At 43.0% G+C, this 20,600-nt stretch overlaps 1 protein-coding gene across 1 annotated transcript; it reads right to left on the bottom strand.

Annotated features, from left to right (window-relative positions):
- Window positions 1-3,158: 3,158 nt before the first annotated feature.
- Window positions 3,159-17,056, bottom strand: LOC148046552 (vomeronasal type-2 receptor 26-like). The gene is made up of 7 exons (XM_087712190.1): window positions 16,210-17,056; window positions 14,340-14,667; window positions 9,677-9,968; window positions 7,992-8,873; window positions 7,468-7,695; window positions 5,110-5,236; window positions 3,159-4,060 (listed from the first exon to the last, which is right to left on the bottom strand). Exons 1-7 carry the CDS (start codon window positions 17,054-17,056, stop codon window positions 3,159-3,161), a joined length of 3,606 nt encoding a protein of 1,201 aa, XP_087568316.1.
- Window positions 17,057-20,600: the final 3,544 nt, after the last annotated feature.

Genomic DNA, 20,600 nt, shown 5'->3' with positions numbered 1-20,600 from the left:
AAAAAAAAAGGCTAAAAATCTGAATACAGCATTTTTTGCCTCCCGAAACCCTACCCTTTCACCAAGGCACATAGACTTTAGGAGCCTTGCAGAGTGCAGAAATGAGGGCAGAAATGAGCAAAAGATGGACTGGTTTTTGCTCAATTTTGCCCTCCCCCCCCAGCCCCCAGGAGCACTCTATAAGCCTCCTAAAGGCTATGCATGCTCTTTTTTTGGCAAAAGGGCTGGTTTTTGCTTTTTTGGGGGGAGATCAACCCCCAGGAACACTCTACAAGCCTCCTAAAAGCTATTCATTGGTGTGTCTTATACTCCGGTGCATCTTATACTCCGAAAAATATATGTAATTATATATATGTAATTATGATATATGTGATTATTTCATGATATTTTTCAATGTGGTAAACTTAGTGTTATATATTTAGTGTATACTGATTTATTATGTATATTACATTTTGAGATGCTGCTTTGTGCAATGTTGATATTTTATTAATAGTACTTGGAGCTGTTTATTTAAGAAATTGTGTTCATTACACTAATCTCTTTCAGATTGTATACACTTAAAGGTAAAGGTTCTCCTCACACATATGTGCTAGTTGTTCCTGACTCTAGGGGGTGGTGCTCATCTCCGTTTCAAAGCTGAAGAGCCAGCGCTGTCCGAAGATGTCTCCATAGTCATGTGGCCAGCATGACTAAATGCCAAAGGCACACAGAACACTGTTACCTTCCCACCAAAGGTGGTTCCTATTTTTCTACTTGCATTTTTTATGCTTTTGAACTGTTCGGTTGGCAGAAGATGGGACAAGTAATGGGAGCTCACTCCATTTCATGGCACTAGAGATTCGAACCATCAAACTGCCATCCTTTCTGATTGACAAGCTCAGCATCCTAGCCACTGAGCGACAATGTCACTAAGTGTATACACTTACAGCAACAGAATAAGAAGCAGTAAACAAAAGAAATTAAAAAGATAAGCAAAAAATATGATGTGATCTAAATGTCTATGGGGATTCTCAATCATCCAGGTCATGGTTGTCCCAAAGGTTCTTTTTCAAAAGGCAAATGGACTTTCTTTGCTTTTTCCTTGAAGACATTCCTCTTCTCATCCAAGAAGCTTCTTCAGTTCTGAGTGAATCATGGAGAATGGAAGGATTCATATTCCTCCCAGTTATCTATTTGTTAGGATTCTTTCAGAGAGTTGTTGAGGCCAGTTGGAGGTTTATTTGTGCCTTCAGAGTCACCAGAATAGTGCAAATGGGTGTGGAAATTTCTTGGAACTGCTGAAAGGACTGTGTTGTAAACAGAAGATAGATAGTGTCATATCCCTGCCCCTCTGTTGAAAGGGGAAGTTCAATCTTAGTGTAGATGGCCTCTTTGCTACCTCTTTCAAACCAATAACCAGTTGACTGCAAGGAATATAAATTCTTCTATTCTCCACCATTTAATCAGAATTAAAGAAGCTTCTTGGATGAGAAGTGAAATATCTTCAAGGAAAAACAAAGAAAGCCCAGTTGCCTCTTTAAAAAGCACCATTGGGATAATTCAATCTACTTTGCATCAACTCACTTACTGTACCTCTTCCTAACATCTGCTTCTTATAAACCACCCGTGCTTTCACTACAACTGTATAAGATAAAGGTAAAGGTTTCCCTCGCACATAGGTGCTGGTTGTTCCTGACTCTAGGGCATGGTGCTCATCTCTGTTTCAAAGCTGAGGAGCCAGCGCTGTCTGAAGACGTCTCCATGGTCATGTGGCCAGCATGACTAAATACCAAAGGTACCCTGAACGCTGTTACCTTCCCATCAAAGGTTGTTCCTATTTTTCTACTTGCATTTTTACATGCTTTCAAACTGCTAGGTTGGCAAAAACTGGGACATGTAATGGAAGCTCAGCCCGTTACATGGTGTTAGGGATTCAAACCTTACCTGTATTTGAGCTGTTCGGGGCTTCCGCGCACTTAGCATACGACACCTGTGCAATGGTCTGCCAAGCAGCTGGAGCATCTTGGAGGCATGGCAGAGTGTCGCAGGCAGTAAGCACGCTTGCGTGCACTGTGCATGTGTACGTGCATGCTAAGAGTGTTCATGTGGTGAACGCCGTTGGCTGTTTTTGGCTGTGATGGCTTTCTGCCACCCTCTGCCAGCAAAAATGTAGACCTGTTTTTGCTGACAGAAGGCAACAGGAGGCTGTCATGGCTGAAAATGGAGCCTGGGAAGGCCGTGTGCTAGCTTGCCTTCAGATGTTGTGGGGGCTTCATCACTGGAGGTTTTAAAGAAGAGACTGGATAGACACTCGTCTGAAATAGTATAGGATGAGAAGGGGGCTGGTCCTTTCATGTTCTAATCTAATTCTGATTCTGGTCATGCTCATTTAAAACACAGAACCAGAAACCATTTCTGACATCTCTTTTTCTGTGCAGTTTCCAAAATATTCCGGTCAGAGGAGTGGAGTGGGGGGAAACAACATATTTTTCTGATGTAAGGTTTCTGAATTGAAATATACTGATGGTCAAGATATGGGTATAGTTGATGTAGGAAAATATTTTGGGATTTGGGATTCAGTACCAAAGCTGAACCATATGCAAATTAAATAATTTTTTAAAAATGACTTCTTTAATAGACACATGTTGAAATTTAAGATATGCTTCTAAAGAGCAGTGCAAGCCACAATTCTGCCCAACAGAAGGGCATGTGGTAAATTAGTTTGCACAAAACAGACCTCCAGAGCACAATGCCATTTCTAACCTTTTCAAGAAATACCTTGTCAGCAATGAAAAAAAAGTCTATATAATATTAGAGTTTATTAAGAATTTTAAAAAGGTTTTTAAAGGATGGGAATTGAGGCTAACTAAAATATTAGACTTTAAAACACAAAGCATTTCCAAAAAACATTTTCAGTTAAGATGATTATGAAGCCTCAGGTAAAAGCTAGTTTGAAAGAAATCAGGGCCTTTCTTTAGCAAATACAATATTGCACTTAGATAACAGAATAGGTAAGTTTTCTCTTTGTGTTCTGGAAAATTTCAATTGATCAGCCAGATCTTATTCTTTTGATTGATTGATTGATTGATTGATTGATTGATTGATTGATGGCAAAGGATTATGCTTTTTGGTCTTTTTGCATAGCTATTTTTTTTAAAGGCAATACAGTTCTAGATATTTTAGGTGTTTCTTTGTCTCAGTTGCTGCTTACTATTCAGTTCTGGTCTCAGTAAGATGATAAAACATTTAGGGAAGAAGATGCATACAAGAAGTCCTCCACTGGATGTTATAATGGAGAAGATCTCCACAGTCACCATATGTTTTCCTCCTGTGGTCAGATAACTAGGAACAAAGGAGAGCCAAACACTGCAGAAAATCAACATGCTGAAGGTGATAAATTTGGCTTCATTGAAAGAATCTGGTAATTTCCTGGCAAAGAAAGCTACAGTAAAACTGACAAGGGCTAAGAGGAACATGAAGCCCAAGACACAGTAGAACATGATAAAAGAGTTTTCATTACATTCCAGAATAATTTCTTTTGCCATTAAGTGCATGTTGAAATCAGGGAATGGAGGAAAAATCAACAGCCAAACAGTACAAAGAACTACTTGAATGAAAGAGCAAAAAAATACAATGGAAATGCCCAACCTTTTCCCCACCCATTTCCTCATAGTAGACTTTGGTTGGGTGGCCATGAAAGCTAAAATCACCACAATTGTTTTTGCTAACACACACGATACAGCTACAGTAAAAATGATACCAAAAGCACTTTGTCGAAGGAGACACATCATTTTGTGAGGTTTGCCAATAAATAGTAAAGCACAAAGGAAAGAAAGCAGGAGAGACATGAGAAGGACATAAGTGAGGTTTCTGTTGTTGGCCTTGACAATAGGGGTATCCTGGTATTTAATGAAGATACCCAGAACCAACAATACAGTAAAAGAAGACAAAACAGAACAAATGGCTAAGGTGGTCCCCAATGATTCTTCATATGTTAGGTAGGTTAAAATTTTTGGAAGGCATGAATTTTGCTCCTTGTTTGGATACTGATCTTCTGGACATAGAAAACAGTCATCCATATCTAGGAAAAAGAAACAACATGATTATTCTGAAATTCAGCTGAAAGAACCTGAATGCACTGCTATGAGGAGACCATAAAATTTGTTATTTCAGTTTGATGTCTTGAGTCTGTAATTGCTGGTATAGGGAACTATATACATAATAAGTAATGAATAAATGTACAATACCAATATTAGATTCTTTGAATGTGGTAGAAATTATAAGCAGAACACAAGCAGGAGAGAACACTTAGTTTCATTTCAGAGTTCAGAGTGGACAAGCCCAGACAGACTTCTTTATTAAGTTTCTGCTTCAATTCTCTGTACAGACTCAGAAGCTGCAGACTAAACCACACCCTGACTCCCATCTGTTTCAGCTCCTATTGGCTGACTTAGTTGCTATGCTTATTCATTGGCTGACCTTGTTACCATGTCTCTCCCAGTCATGAATCTTCTAACATTCTTGACTGGTTGGTCTTATAGTGTTATGGTTGATGATAGAGCTTAAAAGGCAGAATACACATCAATATCTTCATTCAAAACACCAGGGGAATGATATAGTTCTTTAAATTGGTCCAGTTTTGCAGAAATTAAAATTGATAGGATGACTGTTAACAATTCCTTGATTATCCTGTATTTCATTGAATATCATGCCTGTCATTCATAATTAAATATAGGTGGAGATGGTGACTGGGTAACCGAACCAGTAGGCACGGCATGCTCATCATGCCCCCGAATCAGTTCCCCGATTGCTATGAAATCTTTTTTTCACATGGTTAATGTTATGAGCATGTGCAAAACTATTTAAAGGAAACTGTGTGCATGTGCGCACCGAACTGGCAGTAATGCCAGCAGAAACCCACCCCTGCACCACTGCCATTATGTCATCTCCTGCAGAATATAAATGTAAACCTTTCCCCCTATGTGACAAAGTAGTATTAAGATCTGTAGTTATATCAGAGAATACAATTACACCACATCTATAAATTATGAAAAATATCTAGAAATAACTATCTACAGCATCCAGTATCAGTATATCTGGAAAATGAATTGCTTATCTTTCATCACTCACCTTTCAGATTGGAAATCTTCCCTTCTGGACAGTGAAGACACTTATAACAACAAAATGGCCTCCCTTCTATTTTGATCTTAGCATAACCCAAAGGACAATAGTTATTACACAGAGAAAGTGGCTGGATCTGTTCATAAAGAAGAGAATGTTTTGCATTTTCCAAGACTGTGTATTGATAGTTATTGCCTACAAACCTCCCACTTTGTATCAGGTTTATTGGGAAGATCATACAAACTAATCCAAGCCAAACTTGGATTAGTTTGTATGATCATCAACTAACGTCTGTTAGATACTGATTACTGCTGTGATTAAAGTATATTGCATAATTATATGGTTTATGTATTGTAGAGGTCTTCAATACAGTAAGTCCAGAAATCCTATTGTTTTGGATTTATATTGGTTACAAATAATTTGTTCCACTTTTCAACATTGTATAACTATAGAATAGAGCAGAATAGAGTAGAATACAATAACAGAGTGAGAAGAGACCTTGGAGGTCTTCTAGTCCAACCTCCAGCCTAGGCAAGAAACTCTATGCCACTTTAGACAAATGGTTATCCAACATTTTAAAAATTTCCACTGTTGGAACATTCACAACTTCTGGCGGCAAGTTGTTCCACTGATTAATTGTCCTAACTGTCAGGAAAATTCTCCTCAGTTCTAAGTTGCTTTTCCCCTTGATTAGTTTCCACTCATTGCTTCTTATTCTATCCTCAGGTGCTTTGAAGAATAGTTTGACTCCTTCTTCTTTGTGGCAGCCCCTGAGATATTGGAACACTGCTATCATGTCTCCCCTAGTCCTTATTTTCATGCAACAGTTCTTCATGTTTAAGCCTCCAGTCCCCTAATCATCTTTGTTTAGATGATTAGGGGACTGGAGCCAAGGTGGCACAGTGGTTAGGGTGCAGTACTGCAGGCCACTTCAGCTGACTGTTATCTGCAGTTCAGTGGTTCTAATCTCACCGGCTCAAGGTTGACTCAGCCTTCCATCCTTCCGAGGTGGGTGAAATGAGGACCCAGACTGTGGGGGCGATATGCTGACTCTGTAAACCGCTTAGAGAGGACTGAAAGCCCTGTGAAGCGGTATATAAGTCTAACTGCTATTGCTATTGCTATTGTTGCTCTTCTCTGCACTCTTTCTAGAATCTCCACATCTTTTTTACATTGCAGAAAACAAAACAGAATGCAGTATTCCAAGAATGGCCTTACAAAGGAATAATAAGGTGGTATTAACACTTCATGTGATCTTGATTCTATCCCTCTGTTTATGCAGTCTAGAACTATGTTGGCTTTTTGGTAGCTGCTGCACACTGCTGACTCATATTAAAATGGGTCAGATCCCTCTCACAATTGCTACTATTGAGCAAGGTACCATATATACTGTACCTGTGCATTTTGTTTTTCTTGCCTAAATGTAGAACCTTATTTTTTTCACCATTGAATTTCATTTTGTTAGATAGTGCCCAATGTTCAAATTTGTCAAGATCCTTCTATATCTTAAGTCTATCTTTGGAGTGTTTGCTACTCCTGCCAGCTTGGTGTCATCTGCAAATTTGATGAGTTCCCATTTTATCTCCTAGTCCAAATCATTAATGAAGATGTTGAAGACTACTGGGCCTTAAACAGATACTCAACTGCATACTTCCCTCCATGTAGATGCAGTTCAATTGAGAACTGCAGGTCGAGTGTGGTTGGTCAGCCAGTTACAAATACATCTGGTGGTGATGCTGTCTAACCCACGTTTTTCCACTTTATGTAGTAGTAGGCTATGGTCCACCTCATCATATGCTTACTGAAGTCCAACTAAATGATATGAACAGCATTCTTCTGGTCCACAAATTTTGTCACTTTGTCAAAGTGACTATATAAAAACTTTGTTTACATGGTTGTGTTATTGCATCACTTCTGAGCTATTAAGAGCCGAGGTGGCGCATTAAGAGCCGAGGTGGCATTAAGAGCCGAGGTGGTGCAGTGATTAAATGCAGCACTGCAGGCTACTGCTAGATCAGCAGTTCAGCGGTTCAAATCTCACCGGCTCAGGGTTGACTCAGCCTTCCATCCTTCCGAGGTGGGTAAAATGAGGACCCAGATTGTTGGGGGCAATATGCTGACTCTCTGTAAACTGCTTAGAGAGGGCTGAAAGCCCTATGAAGCGGTATATAAGTCTACTGCTATTGCTATTGATATTGATATTTTAAAAAAACTTGGAGGAAATATTGTCAACTAAAACTTCCTGTCTATAACGTTATGTTACATTAAATCTTACAAAGTTTCCTTGGAGCATTTTTTTATACCACTATCCTGCAGGTTTCATCTATTCAGTTAAACATTGTTAACCATATCCTGGATTATCCAAACCTGGTTAAATCTGCTTGGCCAAATGATTGCTTCTTCGTCAATTTTTAACCTGTCCCCTTGGGATGTCACAGATCCTATTCCACCAATTTTGATTTTCAAAAAGGATTTATTTGGGAATGTTATCCAATTGATCACATCAAACCCAGCCTTTAGTTCTCCATTTTGATTGAAAGATAGTGTTTCTCCTGCAGTATTATTGAAAGAGAGCCTTCTTACTATTTGATTGAACTACAAAACAAAAACAAAGAATAAAGAGAGAGGACAAAAAATTGATCAGGATCTGCAAAATGATGAAAACCTACCTCCATTTCAGAAACACGGGGGGGGGGAGCATATTTTTACATGTAGGTTATATCTTAATTGAAGAGACTTGTCTCCATTCTGTGATAAGTTCTTAAAGGCATACAAGTATATTTAATTGGCCATTCAATGATATGGAGACAAATTTATTATTTGAATGTCAGATATAACATAACATTATGTTAACATATTGGACATAAGAAACATCTAAAGTGCAACATTACCTTCCATGGATGAAGTTTGAGAAGTTCAATAACTCCTGCTTTGCCTATTCTTGATCTATTTTTGAAGGTAGTTGAATAAGCCACATGTAATGCTTGTGCTAAAATATGGACTGCATTGTAGATGCTGTAGCTGTGGCCAGTCATGTCCATTTCAAAAACGGATACAGGGAGGGTCTCTATCTTCTCCTCTCCAGTGCACATCAATGGATTGTCTATTAGGGAGTTGCTCTTCTCATCAACCATTGAACCCGAAAACACACATCCAAATGCCTCCTTCCAAAAAACCCTAATAAAACCATCTTCTTTATTAGAGTTTGGTTTTCTCGTATGAAGAAATTCCCGAAACCCTAGAACCTCTCTTGAATGAACTGCAAAGGATAGAGCACCATGGAGAAAATTTAGGTCTTCCCATCTCTGAAAAGGAAGAGAAGTGAAATCCATTTGGGCTGTCATTATCCAGATTTTACTATGACCTTGTAATGATATCTCTTCAAATTTTAACATTGAGTGAAACATTATCAAAATTATCATTATATCAATTTCACCTTGAATCAACACTGAATTGACAGTGCTGTTCATCACAATACTGTACACTTTCATCCCTTCTTTCACCATAGTGAGAATGTCAGTAGAATAAGAAGCAAATGGGAATCTTTCAATGAAGTCGAAGCAGATCCCATTTTGGGCAAATATTGGTGTCACATTTTGTACAAATTTCTCCCCGTTCTCATTATTCACAGATAAGACCCCAATCCACGTCCATTTAAATTGCTGCAGTAGCTGAAGAATTCCAATATACTGAAGGTCCATATTTGGAAACATTTGGTGATAGAAACCAGACTCTTTGTCCTTATTTGTCACTGGAGCAGAGCCATACATCAACTATAAAAAAAAAACAGGAAAAGAAACAATGGGCTCTAATTTTTTTAAAAGTGCATTAATGTATTTTTTTTCTCATTATAGTAGACAAAGCAAAAGTTTATCTCCATTTCATCTTAATAGTTTTCGATTTGGCAGTTCTCTTCCTCTAACACTTTCAAGCATAACATTTGAAGACTAGTTGTGCACAATCTTTGTTTGTCTTAACCTTGCTTTGATCACTTTATGGCTTATTTGCAATAGCAATAGCAGTTAGACTTATATACCACTTCATAGGGCTTTCAGCCCTCTCTAAGCAGTTTACAGAGTCCCCACAGTCTGGGTCCTCATTTTACCCACCTCGGAAGGATGGAAGGCTGAGTCAACCCTGAGCCAGTGAGGTTTGAACCGCCGAACTGCAGATAACAGTCAGCTGGAGTGGCTGCAGTACAGCACTCTAACCACTGCACCACCTCGGCTCTATACTCTATACTTTCCTGTATAAAGCAGGACATTTAGTACAATCTACTGTTTAAACTCAGAATAGGAGCTGATTTATTTATTTAGTAAGTTCTGTGAATGCAGCAAGTAACATTTGGTGTACCAGGAATTTTCTAGTCTGTTTAATTTGAATATGGTTCTCCATCCTTACATTAATAACCATGAAATTGAAGGAGTGAGTGTTAACATGTATTTCTTAGATTTGAAAATAAATTTGAAAGGAGAGTGTTCCTCTTGATATCAGTCAGTGTTTGCTTTATGCTAGAAACCAAGTCTCATCTAATTGAAATGAGAAATTTCACTGGATAAGCCACACACATAGTTACCTGAGGAAACTTGTAGATATGCAGAATTGTGACTACTTGAAGACATAGCTCAGTGTCAGGTCCTCCAATTATTGCTACTGGATATTTCTGAATGTCACAGTTGTAATTAGGTATTAATCTGCCTTTAGAAGAAAGTAGTTCCATTGAGGCATGGTACATCCATTTTGAAGTAAAATGGCTGTTATAGATTTGAAAGCCCAGGGTGACATTGGGTAAAACATGGGGATTAGTATTGATCTCCTTAACAGCAAATACTAAAGCCAGGATGTGTTGATAAATTTGAGTTATGACCCTGAAGAGAGAGGTACATGATCTGCTGTAACTCGTTTCTTGCAGAATATGGTATCTATTTTGCCTCTCCTTTCATCTATAATATAAGGAGTTGATCCAGTCTATATATGCAAGAAGCAATGTTTCATTCATTGCACTTATTTAATCTAATAAAAGAATAAAAACACGTGATTTGAAATAAATAGTGGCCATCAGATTTACCAGGTTTCTTCCTCTTGGCCCAGGTATCTCAAAAGCTTTTATTCTAGGAAGAGTATTATTAGCATGACAGTGATGCCTTCACTATTGATCCAGGAAGTTACAGTGAACATCAATCTCTTGCGACTTTTTTAAAAGATTGTTGCTGATGGGATCTATAAGAGAGTTCTTTTTCCACCTTTTCTTTAATTGCATCTTTTCTCTGGAAATACTTACACAATACTTACAACACTAGGATAGTGACACTTGTTAGGTTACAATGTTCATCAGAAGAAGTTACTAGGGAAGGAACCTTGGCTCTCAACTCTCCCCATGGAGCTTTGTCATTATGAATGAAGCAGAATCATTTGCATAAATATGAATATTCAAAAGTATAATTAAATAAAGCATATTGAACATTATCTCCAAATAAAAGACCCTGATTTCATAGACCAAATCTAACCTTGGTTTAATTAAGGGGAGTGGGGGATGACAAAGACTTGAGAGAAATAAAAATTCATTCTCTATCACTCTTTGCTTGGCATCAACATCACTCAAGCAGATAAAGGCACCAAAAATAGAGAAAGTACAAAGTCCATAAAATCATTTTGCGTATTCAGGGCCACTGTAAATATAAAGCTATAACACATATCACCACAATTATTTCATGACTTATAGATGACTCAAGACTACATGGTGAATTTAATGCAAGATATCAGCAAACGTAACTATATCATATGCATAATTCAATTCATACAATCCCCTTTCACTTATTCACCTTCAAGTCAATTTTACACATCTCTCTCTGGCCATAACTCAATACTTACATGAATTTGATACAAGACATCAGCATACATGTAAGTATATTGAGGAAGGAGGAGCCAATGTCACGACGAGATGGATGTGCGGTCTCGATGCTCTGAGACCGCAGCCAATACTTTTGTCACTGGGTGGTCCAATCGGACCTAAACCGTCCTGAAGAGACGGTGAACAGCATACATGTAAGTATATTATATGCATTACCTGATTCAAATAATGCACTTTCACTCACTCATTTCACTCACTCATCTTCAGGTCTATTTTACATATCTCTCTCTGGCCAATACTTCCTCAATACTTACATACTTTCTTCAAAGAGGTTGCTAGAAGGAGGTGTCTTAAAGTCCATCATCATACAAAACAGGAAGATCTGAGAAATGATGCTAGCAAAGTGGACATCCCCTGACTGGTATTGCTTGTGGAGAATAGGCAGAGGATCTGCAATGCTGCATTTACTATGAGAAATGTGACACATCCCTTGTGGACAAAGCACTGATAGGAATGTTATGGACACAACACAGAGAAGAAAACTGTTCATTCTTGAATATAGGTCACCTTTCTCCAGCTTATCTTGTCCTTCTAGATTTTTAACTTATGCCCCCCCCCCCAAAAAAAAACACTTGTTGCGTGTTTCTGTATCTGTCTTTATATTTGTTTCTGTGTGTATGGAGAAATTGAATAAAAATCACATGTAGTCAAGCAGTGTCTGATTGGAATTGCAGATGGGGATGTTTCAGGAGCAGGTATGAACAGATTTGGATCCATTGGAGATTTCTCCCTGTCCCCTGATTATAGCTTTTTCCATGTCTTCATGCTTATATGGATTATTACTATTGAGATAACCACTCTGAGGGACCTTGAACAAGAAGGAAAAGTTTGTTTGTCATGTCTCAAAAAGAAGTCTATTTAATACCATGGGACTTGACAGCAAGCCTCAAAGCAGCAAGGATGAAGAAAAAAAAAATTGCAGGCATGAAAGTCCAAGTTATTTGCAATATTGTATTTATAACAATGAAGAGGGAGTCCCTGTGAAGTCCATAGAAAATAAACACTACAAATGAATGGATGGATGGAATGAATGAATGAATAAATGAATTTTTAAAAAATCCTTGCAAAGTGATATAATTTTGCTACTGATCCCATGGTATCGTTCCTTGAAACTGGATTTTTTAATAGTTTGACATTGATTTTACAAAGTTCATATACAATGATCAACTCCTGATGCCATACAGCGACGAAACATTGATTTAAGGAGCCTCTTCCCTTCCTTACAACAAGAAAATAACAACAACAGCACACACTCTCAGTTGTTTTGCCCATCCCTAGGACAAACCCAGTGGTGGGGTCCTCCCTGTATAGTACACAGTATGCCAGAAAAGGTCCTGAAAATCTGGTGTACCAGATTGGACTGGTAGTAATGGTGGCTTGGCCATTCCCCTGAACCTGTTCTCCTGTCAGAAGCTCTTTTTTAAGCCCCTTTTCCCTGATGGTTCAGGCAAGAGAAAAGCGGCTTTAAAAAGTAAAAGAGAGAGAGAGAAAGGGAGGGAGGAAACTCACTTTTCAGCCAAGATTCAGCAAAGGAGAAAAACAATTTTTTGTAGATTGAAGGCGGACAGAAGACGCGAGAGCCAGGACTTCCAAACAGGCAAAAGTTTATTGCAGAACGGAACAGATGGCAGCGATTCAAAAGAACAGAAACCGCGCCAAGGTATTTATATGGGGTTTGTAAAAGAGGGAACCAATAGGGAGCCAGGTACTGTCCAGCAACTGCTGACGCAGTAACTTGGCCAATCAGAATGCGTTAGCTGGCTAGCAACAGACTATGCTACGTCCCAGCCAATCAGGGCGCAGCATAGGCTGTTGCTGGCCCTTTAGGAGTATTCTACACCCTTCCCCCCAGTTCTGTGCATGCCCCTGGGTGGAGCATGCGTAGTCGTCCAAGTAGGCGGGGCGGCGCCGGACCCGCCCCGATCTTCGCAGTTCAACTGCAGTCGTCGTCGGGGTAGGACCTGCTCATGGAAGTTCCTCCCCGAAGGGAGTGGAGCTCCGAGCAACGCCATCTTTGGACTGCCCAGAAGGTGGGCTCACCGAGCTAGATAGGCTGGGCTGAGGGGGCGCGGCCGTTGTAGGATTGTCAAATTGCTGGGGGGGCGTTAACAAGTGGGGGACTGTAGCTTGGCGGAATTCCTGTTGTGGGTTGAGATGGCAGGGGCGCTTCCCAACAGGGGGCGCTCGGGTAGGCTGGGCCTGACTTGGGGAAGGCCCATTCACGGTGCGTTGGGATGGTTTGAGTAGGCTCAACTGGAGCATTACATTCTGGCAACAAGGGGTAGGCAAGGCCTGGATGTGGGAAGGCCTGTGACATTGGCACCGGCTGGAAGGTGGCTGTGCTGTCGGGCTCCGGATCCCTAGGCCCGCTGGTCTCCATAGGGAGGCGCTTCCTTAATTGATCCAAGTGGCGCCTCCACTCAGATCCATCGGCCAGTCCGACCCTGTAGGAACACGGGCCGGTCAGGGAATTGATTACAGCTGGTACCCATTTAGGCTCCCCCACAAAACATCGGGCCCACACCAAATCCCCCAGGCAGAAGGAGCGGGACGGGAGGACCCCCAGGTTGCACGGCTCGTCCCCTGAATAGAGCGGGTGCAGTCTATCCAGGGGGGTCCGCAGGCGCCGACCCATCAAGAGCTCCGTGGGGCTTTTGTTGGTTGTTGGGCAGGGGTGGAGTGTTGGCTTAGTAAGTAAGCTGCCACCCTTGTCTGCCAATTGCCCCGGTCCATGCAGCCCAGCGCCTCCTTTGCTGAGCAGACCGCCCGCTCTGCCCGGCCATTGCAGGCCTGGTGGTATGGGGCTGTGGGCGCATGCCGGATCCCTTGTTTGGCGAAGAACTCCTGGAACGTGATGGAGGTGAATTGCGGCCCGTTGTCTGAGACCAGGACATCCGGCAACCCGTGGGTTGCAAACAACCGGCAGAGGGCCCTGACCGTACTCTCAGCTGTGGTGGAGGTCATGATAACCAGTTCCACCCACCGAGAGTAGGCATCCACCACAATTAGGAAGTTCTGGCCATGGAAGGGGCCAACAAAATCGACGTGGAGGTGTGACCACGGGCCTCTCGGAGCCTCCCATTCTCGAGCAGGCCCAGCCGGGGGGTTTGGCTGGGAAAGCTGGCATGTGGTGCAGTGGTCTACATAGGCCGCTATCTTTGTGTCCAGCAAAAGCCACCAGACATAGCTGCGGGCTAATGCCTTCATTCGCACTATGCCTGGGTGGTCCTTGTGGAGCAGAGGCAGGACCTGGGGCCGCAGTGCAGTAAGGGTCATGACCCGATCCCTCCAAATGAGACAGCCCCTGTGAAGGGAGAGCTCAGCTTGCCGGGCCTTAAAGGGCCGGATGCAATCGGCCACCTTTTCCGTGGACCATCCCCTCAGCACCCAAGAGCAGACCTGGGCGAGGATTGGATCAGCCTTGGTGTAGGCCGCGACATCCGCGGCCATAATGGGCAGGCTGGAAGACGCAATTAAGAGGACTGACAGGGATGGCACGGGGGCTGGGTCAGTCTCCGGCAGGGGGCAGTGGCTAAGGGCATCTGCGTGCCCTAGCTGCTTGCCTGGACGGTAGAGCAGCGTATAGGAGTATGCTGTGAGGAACTCCGTCCAGCGTGTCATCCTGGGAGATAGGATGGGGGGGGTCGGCTTGTCACCTGCCAAAAGCCCAAGGAGAGGCTTATGGTCAGTGACAAGGGTAAAGTGCCGACCATAGATATAGTCATGGAACTTTTTAACCCCGGACACTGCAGCCAGAGCCTCCTTTCTATCTGGCTGTAGTTGCGCTCCGCAGAGGAGAGTGTCTGGGAGTAAAAAGCCACAGGGGCTTCCGAGCCATTTGGGAGGACATGGCTCAGGACAGCCCCCAGACCATAGGGGGAGGCGTCACACGCTAGCGTCAATGGCAGCTTGTCACTATACTGTACTAAGACAGCTGATGATGTAAGCGTGTCTTTGACAGCTGCGAACGCATGCACTTCGCGGCTGCCCCAGCGCCAGGCCGCTGATCAGTCGAGCAACCAATGCAGCGGCTCGACTAGTGACGCCTTGTGCGGTACAAACGGCGCGTAGAAATTTATAAGCCCTAGAAACGCCTGCAGCTCCGCCTTGGAGGTGGGTGCAGGGGCGTTCCTAATGGCAGACACCTTAGAAGGCGTAGGGTGGATTCCTTGGGCATCAATTAAGAAACCCAAGAACTCCAACTTGGGAACAGCAAATGAGCATTTGCTGCATTTCAATTTTAAGCCTGTGCCCCTAAAACGCAGGAGGACCTTCCTTAGCATCTCGATGAGTTCTGAGTGGCTGGAAGCAGCGATCAGAACGTCATTGAAATACGGAACCATGCCTGGGAGCCCATGGAGCAGCCACTTCCAGCCGCTCTGGAAGATCCCTGGGGCCACGGAAATGCCAAATTGTAGGCGGCGGCAACGAAAAGCCCCACGATGGGTGACAATGGTCTGGGCAGCCGCCGCATCATCATCCACCGGGAGCTGTTGGTAGGCCTGTGCCATATCCAGTTTGGCAAATGTGCAGCCCTGCCCCAGGGAATGGAACAGGTGCTGCACCACAGGGACTAGATAGGGGTTTGCCTGAAGGGCAAGGTTGATCGTTGACTTGTAGTCGGCGCAGATCTGCACCGACCCGTCTGGTTTGACTGGGACCACGATTGGGGTCTCCCAGCATGAATGGTTGACGGGTTCGAGTATGCCTTGCGCCAAAAGCTTGTCAAGCTCGACGTCAACCTTAGCCCTTACGGCAAAAGGCACCCTGCGGGCCTTGAGCTGAATTGGAGCAACCTGGGGATCGAGGTTGAGGGAGATGGGAGTGCCCTTGTAGGAGCCCAGCTGGTCGTCGAAGACGTCCGAAAACTCTAAGAGGACGTCCTCTAGGGAGGAGGGGACCACCCTATGCACCCCCCCCGATAGAAAGACCCAAGGCAGGAAACCAGTCAAGGCCAAGCAACACAGAGAGGGAATTCTTTACAATTAGGATGGGCAGATGCCCATGAAAAGTCCCATAGTCCACAAGGATGGGAAAAGACCCCAGGGTAGGAATGATAGTCCCCTGGTAGTCCCTAAGGGATGTGTCCGCAGGAAGAAGCTGGGCACAGGAGACATGGGGGCATAGAGGGGAGAAGGCATCCCAGGAGATCAGGGAGCGGGAGGAGCCAGAGTCCACCTCCATGCGGCAAGGCTGACCTTCCAGGTGGAGTGAGGCAGCAACCTTCTGGGCTCTGGCGGACGCCTGGCTCACGGTGTCTCCGGTGGCTTCTGGCGGGTACACGGTGTGGCAATCTTCAGCCCGCCGAGCGAGCCGCGGCGGCTGGCAGCGCAGTTGCGCTTGGGATGCGGCAGGTTGCTGCAAGAAGGATGGCGCAGGCAGAGAGGCATGGCAAACCTGGGCAATGTGCCCCTTTTTGTTGCAGCAGCGGCAGATGGTGTTTTTGAACAGGCAGGCCGTGCGGGCATGGCGGCCGCCACAACCAGCGCAACCAGAGGCAGTAGGAGCAGCAGGAGGTGGTGGTGGCGGGGGGCGCCTTGGCTGTGCCCTAAGCTGGCCAATGACCTCATTGGAGAGGTCTTCTGGCGGCAACAGTTTGTCAACCAGGCAGGCTTGCGAGGCAGGAGGAGGGCACCCTGGCAGTGGGGCAGGGAGAGGCGATGCCAGCTGCAGGCGTTCGATGTTGGCCGTGGACTGCTCAGAGAGCTCCGCTGCTCTGGCAGCCTCCACAGCTTGCTGCAGGGTGATATTGTGGTGCCTAAACATGCGGATTCTCAAGTTTATGTCTCTCGCGCTGCACACGAACTGCTCGACTAGATTTTCGTCCAGATTCTGGAAGTCGCACTGAGCCGCTGTGATGCGGAGCGACTCCAGAAATTGGCTGATGGTTTCAGTCGGATTTTGGACGCGGTGGCGGAAAGTGAAATGGCGAGCGATGCGGGAAGGTGCCAGGGCGTAGTGGCCCTTAAGCCTGGCCATTAGGGTGTCCCAACTGAGCATGTAGGCTGGCCGTGGTGCGGCTAAGGCTCTGGCTGACGCGAACATCGCGGGGCTGCAGCAGCTTAAAAAGAAACTACATTTTTCCTCTTCAGGCTGGTTGTGATTTTTTGACGCGATCAGGTAACATTCAAATCGCTCCATGAAACCCTCCCAGGTTTCACCAGCGGATCCGAACAGTGCAAAAGGTGGCAAAGCGGATGCCATGGTAGCCGATTGAGTCAGTTCAATGGCAGAAAATGGAGCGGAGAGAAAAAAATTTCTAAGCGTTCGCGCGCCAGTGGTTTAAACGCGGCTTGTGCGGCTGGCTAATTCTTTCTCACTTGTTGTCCTAGGCTCTGCGGGAATCGCTGAATCCCACCTTCGTCGCCAGTTTTGTAGATTGAAGGTGGACAGAAGATGTGAGAGCCAGGACTTCCAAACAGGCAAAAGTTTATTGCAGAACGGAACAGATGACAGCGATTCTCAAAAAGAAGTCTATTTAATACCATGGGACTTGACAGCAAGCCTCAAAGCAGCAAGGATGAAGAAAAAAAAAATTGCAGGCATGAAAGTCCAAGTTATTTGCAATATTGTATTTATAACAATGAAGAGGGAGTCCCTGTGAAGTCCATAGAAAATAAACACTACAAATGAATGGATGGATGGAATGAATGAATGAATAAATGAATTTTTAAAAAATCCTTGCAAAGTGATATAATTTTGCTACTGATCCCATGGTATCGTTCCTTGAAACTGGATTTTTTAATAGTTTGACATTGATTTTACAAAGTTCATATACAATGATCAACTCCTGATGCCATACAGCGACGAAACATTGATTTAAGGAGCCTCTTCCCTTCCTTACAACAAGAAAATAACAACAACAGCACACACTCTCAGTTGTTTTGCCCATCCCTAGGACAAACCCAGTGGTGGGGTCCTCCCTGTATAGTACACAGTATGCCAGAAAAGGTCCTGAAAATCTGGTGTACCAGATTGGACTGGTAGTAATGGTGGCTTGGCCATTCCCCTGAACCTGTTCTCCTGTCAGAAGCTCTTTTTTAAGCCCCTTTTCCCTGATGGTTCAGGCAAGAGAAAAGCGGCTTTAAAAAGTAAAAGAGAGAGAGAGAAAGGGAGGGAGGAAACTCACTTTTCAGCCAAGATTCAGCAAAGGAGAAAAACAATTTTTTGTAGATTGAAGGCGGACAGAAGACGCGAGAGCCAGGACTTCCAAACAGGCAAAAGTTTATTGCAGAACGGAACAGATGGCAGCGATTCAAAAGAACAGAAACCGCGCCAAGGTATTTATATGGGGTTTGTAAAAGAGGGAACCAATAGGGAGCCGGGTACTGTCCAGCAACTGCTGACGCAGTAACTCGGCCAATCAGAATGTGTTAGCTGGCTAGCAACAGACTATGCTGCGTCCCAGCCAATCAGGGCGCAGCATAGGCTATTGCTGGCCCTTTAGGAGTATTCTACACAAATGCTGTCACTTTAAATTGGAATTGTGCATGCCTGGCTGTGGAACTTTAGGAGTTGAAGTCCAAAAGTCTTAATGCTGCAAACTTTAAATTGAAACCTGCTTAACCTGTTTCTGGGTCAGCTGGATAAAAGGTATGATTCTTATACGGTTCTATGTTTTTGAAGTTTTGGGGTTTGTGCAATATGGGTTTTGTGTTTCTAAAAGTGTTTCTAAAATTCCCTGCTTGTGAATGGAGCCAAACTTTCTATAGGCTCATTATCTCATTATCTCTATCTGGCAGGAATGTGAATGAGCCTTTCTGGGAGTATTTTTTTTTTTTTGGGGGGGGGGGGTTGCTTCCCACAGAGAGAAGGGAGAGAGAGAGAGAGAGAGAGAGAGAGAGAGAGAGAGAGAGAGAGAGAGAGAGAGAAAGAAAGAAAGAAAGAAAGAAAGAAAGAAAGAAAGAAAGAGAGCACAGCTATTTAGGGCTAGAAGGCTACTCAGAGGTCATCTAGTCCAACCCTCCCTACTGTAGCAGGAAACCTTACATTGTCTGGATTATTTTGGTGCCTCTAACAGAGGAAAATTGCCAGAAAGGAGAAGGAGTTTACTAGGATAAGGCTGCCATGCAAAGGAAGGCAGAGATAGTCCTTGACTTATGACCACAAAATTTTGGTTGCTAAGTAAGAGCGTTGTTAAGTGAGCTTCACCACATTTTACTAAATCCATGACATCTTCTGGTGACATCAAGTTGACCACAACCACCCAGTCATATGACCGCCAAGCCATGCCCACAAAATAGGCTACGCCCACAGAATAGATAGTAAAAAAAGTTTAAACTCACCCCATGATAAACCTCATTGAAGCCCCACTGCTCACATCTCCCCACTTTAAGCATTGGAGACTATCCAGTATGATTTCCTATCTTTCAAATGAATTCCAGCCTTCTTGTGAAAATCACTTAGTTTCATTCCTAGGTTTTGAAGGACTCTTGCGTAAGGAATTGATCTGAAGGAATTTTGAATAGGCCAAAACTATTTCTTATGCAGTATAAAAACTAGATGTTTTTAAAGGGAAAGATAAGATATTTTTCCTTCACCAGCACACACACCCCTCTTTTTTAAACAATGTGTCTATCTCACAAATGGAGATAAAGGCACATTCTTAAAATGTACAAAAGAACACTATGTTAAAAAATGAAAAAAGATATGAAAATTAACTTTTAAAATTGGCTTCTGATTTTCATCTCTGGAGTTATTCATTTTGCAGCAATATCTTCCAAATAATGACAATTTTAATTCCTCCCATGTTAACATCACCTTCTTAATATGTTTATTCTTTCAATGAGTAATCTGATATATTTGCATGCATATACATGTTTGTGTGTGTGTATGAAAGAGAAAATGTGGGATTTCTGTTAGAGAATTAAGTTATAAACGTTGCAATGGAAAGAACATCAAAGAAACATATTGGGACAAATCTTTTGTTGTTTCAAATCACCAGACAACTTTGCTCTCCAACAGCTGTACTAAATTTCCCTCTCAACATTGCAGATGGCATAACATTAAAGCAGGTCAAAGAGAGAGGTGTGCATGCTGTTCCATAGGTGACAAAGTTCAGGAAGATTTTGCAATGAAGATGGCCTAAGAAATTCTTGTAGGAAGTTGTTCTCTCCTCTTGCTCATTTGAAAATACAGCACTCTCATGCTTTGGCAAGTTTTGATCAGCAGAAGGTCAAATGAGTCTTCATTCTATATTCCATTCATTCTACATAGTTTAATTTTAAAACAATCAATAATATTCTAGCATTTGCCCTTGCTCTTTGTCTCAGAATATGAAAAGACAGCAAAAGAAAAGTCCTGAAATCTTTTGGCTTCTTTAGCATCATATGTGGAAGATGCAATTCAGTTCTTATTTCCTATCATCACCTTGTCAAACAAATAGCATCCTCAATCAAATAAGAATCCAAATTCCAATTTATTAGAGGAGCCATATTGGCAAATCTGGGAAAACCCGAATGTGAAGGCTTCCAGGTTTTCTCCACATAGTTGAAAGTATTTGTATTTGTATTTTATTATTTGTATGCCGCCCTTCTCCGGGAGGACTCAGGGCGGCGAACAATTCAAGGGGAAAAAAAGGGGGGAACAT

This window comes from Thamnophis sirtalis, unplaced genomic scaffold (genome assembly GCF_051295495.1).
Source record: "Thamnophis sirtalis isolate CommonGarterSnake01/CBP01778 unplaced genomic scaffold, rThaSir2_p1.2 scaffold_4, whole genome shotgun sequence".
NCBI lineage: Eukaryota > Metazoa > Chordata > Lepidosauria > Squamata > Natricidae > Thamnophis > Thamnophis sirtalis.
This window is presented reverse-complemented; position numbering and strand designations above follow the sequence as displayed.

What these genes read in the sequence shown, in the direction of transcription:
- LOC148046552 (XM_087712190.1), bottom strand. Translation starts at nt 17,056, where the DNA reads ATGTTCGCGTCAGCCAGAGCCTTAGCCGCACCACGGCCAGCCTACATG. An exon ending in TGCCTCACTCCACCTGGAAG is followed by an intron (nt 14,668 to 16,209) that starts GTCAGCCTTGCC and finishes GGCTTTTGGCAG; the next exon opens with GTGACAAGCCGACCCCCCCC. An exon ending in TCAAACTTCATCCATGGAAG is followed by an intron (nt 7,696 to 7,991) that starts GTAATGTTGCAC and finishes TTTGTTTTGTAG; the next exon opens with TTCAATCAAATAGTAAGAAG.